The sequence below is a fragment of the Mastomys coucha genome, chromosome X, assembly GCF_008632895.1.
Source record: "Mastomys coucha isolate ucsf_1 chromosome X, UCSF_Mcou_1, whole genome shotgun sequence".
Classification (NCBI taxonomy): domain Eukaryota; kingdom Metazoa; phylum Chordata; class Mammalia; order Rodentia; family Muridae; genus Mastomys; species Mastomys coucha.
In genome coordinates this window covers 154,196,410-154,199,191 of record NC_045030.1, presented here as the reverse complement: position 1 = coordinate 154,199,191, position 2,782 = coordinate 154,196,410, and the positions used below count along the sequence as shown (strand labels likewise).

The 2,782-nt window shown below is 36.4% G+C and overlaps 1 protein-coding gene across 6 annotated transcripts in view; it reads left to right on the top strand.

Moving 5' to 3' along the window:
* The window catches only part of Cdkl5 (cyclin dependent kinase like 5), a 221,612-nt gene that overhangs the window by 151,596 nt on the left and 67,234 nt on the right, over positions 1-2,782 (top strand). For all 6 annotated transcript variants that reach the window (XM_031370428.1, XM_031370438.1, XM_031370421.1 and 3 more), the window contains exon 10: positions 2,241-2,321. In XM_031370428.1, the coding sequence (XP_031226288.1) occupies positions 2,241-2,321 (81 nt within the window). The remainder of the gene's footprint in view (positions 1-2,240; positions 2,322-2,782) is intronic.

Genomic DNA, 2,782 nt, shown 5'->3' with positions numbered 1-2,782 from the left:
CCCTCTTTCCTCTTTCTCTCTCTGCTTTTCAAGCATGGTTTCTCTGTGTAGTCCTGGAACTCAGTCTGTAGACAGACCAGGCTGGCCTTGAACTCAGAGATCTGCCTGCCAAGCTCTGAGATTAAAGGTGTGTACCACCACTGCCCAGCTAATAAATATTCTATTTATAACCTGCTCAGTCTGTATATTGTTACTTGTATGCATGTATGTTTTCAGGGCTGGCTGTTGGGTATTATATAGCCAATTATGTGCACTTAGCTGGGAAAAAACTATTTCTCTGCTCTCAGCAATCCTTAGTTGCCTTAAAATTCCTTGTGTAGGGTTGAGGTGATGTGAGCTTTTCATGTCCAAATTAGCATATCTGTTGGTGTCCTCCTTGTCCTCCTTATGTTTGGATGGTCCTGTTGGTGAGGGTTTATGCTTGTAGCTTCTGACATTCCTAAGAGACAATCTCACAGCAAATTCCCTGTCCCGGTCAATTTTGTTTATTGTGATCTTTCTAAGAGCTTTTAGCTTTCAGGATTAACTTTCTTTTCAATTAAATTCAATTTTCCTTCCTGGGGAAAGAAAAGAAGGATATGTAACACAATAATATAAAGCAGTGGTTGCCAACCTTCCTAATGCTGTGGCCCTTTAATACAGTTCCTTATGTTGTGGTGGCCTTCATCCAGAAAATTATTGTTATTGCTACTTCATAACTGAAATTATGTTACTGTTATGAATCATAATGTTAATATCTGATATGGATATCTGACATGTGACCCCTTTAAAAGGGTCATGCAATCCCCAAGGGGGTTGTGAGCCACAGGTTGAGACACTGATATAGAAACAAACTCTTAATTAAAATATATTGGTGGAGGACCTTTTATCCTGGAATGACAGGTGTCACTCCCTTTCCTCTGATAGTTAATGCTTCAGTAGTATCAAAAGGAATGTCTGCAGCTCTCTTGGGACTGGTACTTTGTTTTGGAAAGAGGGTGCGTTTGGATCACAGTCTTAGATGCAAATAGTACTTCTGCTCCTTAATTATGTAGCTTTCCTTGAACCAGTTGCTTTCTGATCATTTTCCTTCTCTCTATAATGTAAAGATAATAATACTTAAAATGCCTTGCACAGCATTACATCGCTGTTTTTCTTACAAAGTTGAATTCAAGATACCCACAGGTTCTTCTATAGCCACAGAGTCTGGCGATGTCCTCATACCTAAGCCCTTCCTACCTCATCCTCTTGAGTGACACCTTGCCAGGCTTTATAGCTTCTCATTTGCAGATGCATAGTTCAACAATTCCTTTTCAGCCAGACAACAAATTTCTCAAGTTTGTTTCTTGTTCTACAGAATATAATATGGGGATGGTAGCAGAAGTATTTATTAGGATCGTGTTTGGTGTTACTACATAATTAGTCCTCCAGTCCTTTTATTCAGCATGTTTAAAGATTTCCATACTTTGAAATGTTTCTATGTAGGTAGCATAAAAGAAATATGCATTACAAGCAAGTAGCACTCAACATTTGGAAGGTGTATAAGTGAATGCGTTCTGCCAATGTCTTACTCAATGCTTCAATACTACTCAAGATACTGCCAAATGTAGATTGGTAAAAGGATCCAGCATCAAAATAAGCTTCAACCCCTCTTTATTTAATTTGTTAGCCTAGGTGCCTTTGTTTGCCCTTGGTTACAACTTTAAGATTTTATAAACAGATCATTAGAAGAGTATATTTAAAAAAATCATAGAACAAATGCCTAAATTCACTATTTCAAATAGAGTCTTTTAGGTTTGGGCCTCTTGCTGCCTTTTTCCTATCTTATGTCTCAATTTCAGGAGTAACTTACACATTCTTATGGAAAAGCCAAGACATTTTTATATAATATCATATGGTCCTTCTGTTAGTTCTTCAGTCTGGCAGTATTTGCCTATAAATTGTTTCAGAAGCAACTTGTGTAAGCAGACACGATTCAAGTCATATAGGCTCAGACTTTTATTCATTTTACAAGCTTCAGTGTTCTCTAGCTTTAGGTATCATTTTTCACCTGTATATTTTCCCACTATTTAATACTTAGTCCTATTAATCGATAACCTAAAATATATAGACACCAAAAGTAATGTATAAATAGTAATTTAACTTGGATTGACACTAGGACAAGTGATTTCTGTCCAGATGTTGTCTTGTGTAATACTCACAAACATATGTACACCTATCCTTCCTCAAATGCTAACATTCATGCTGTGTTGTCCTTACAGTTTCCAGCTGTTAACCATCCTCAGTCGTTAGAGAGAAGATACCTTGGAATTTTAAATAGTGTTTTACTTGACCTAATGAAGGTAAGAAGAGTATGCTTGTAAGAAAGAGTCCTTTGGTTTATGGATGCTCCTCTGCATACTTCTTAGCATGCTTTTATGAATTAAATGTTTTCTTAGGAGATGATTAATGGGGAGTATGTCATGTTAAAAGGCATGTAATTTGTTTATAATTGTAACAGGAATCTGGTGTTGTCTCAGACCATCTAGAGAGGAGCATGTAATCCCTAAATTACTTTCCTAAAATGGGCAGAATAATGAATATCTGTTGGCACTCAAGAACTGCTCAGGCATAGGTTTTAAAACAAATTTTAAAGTGAATGTTATAAGACAAAAGATTGTATAATCATTTCTATATAACATTGACTCTAATAGCATCTATAGAGTTTGAATCAGTGAATCTTTTGGTTTTTGTCATCTGACTGTGCCTCTTCTCCACAAGGCAGGTTGCTGTTTCTGACTTTTCTTTCTTTTTTTTTTTTTTT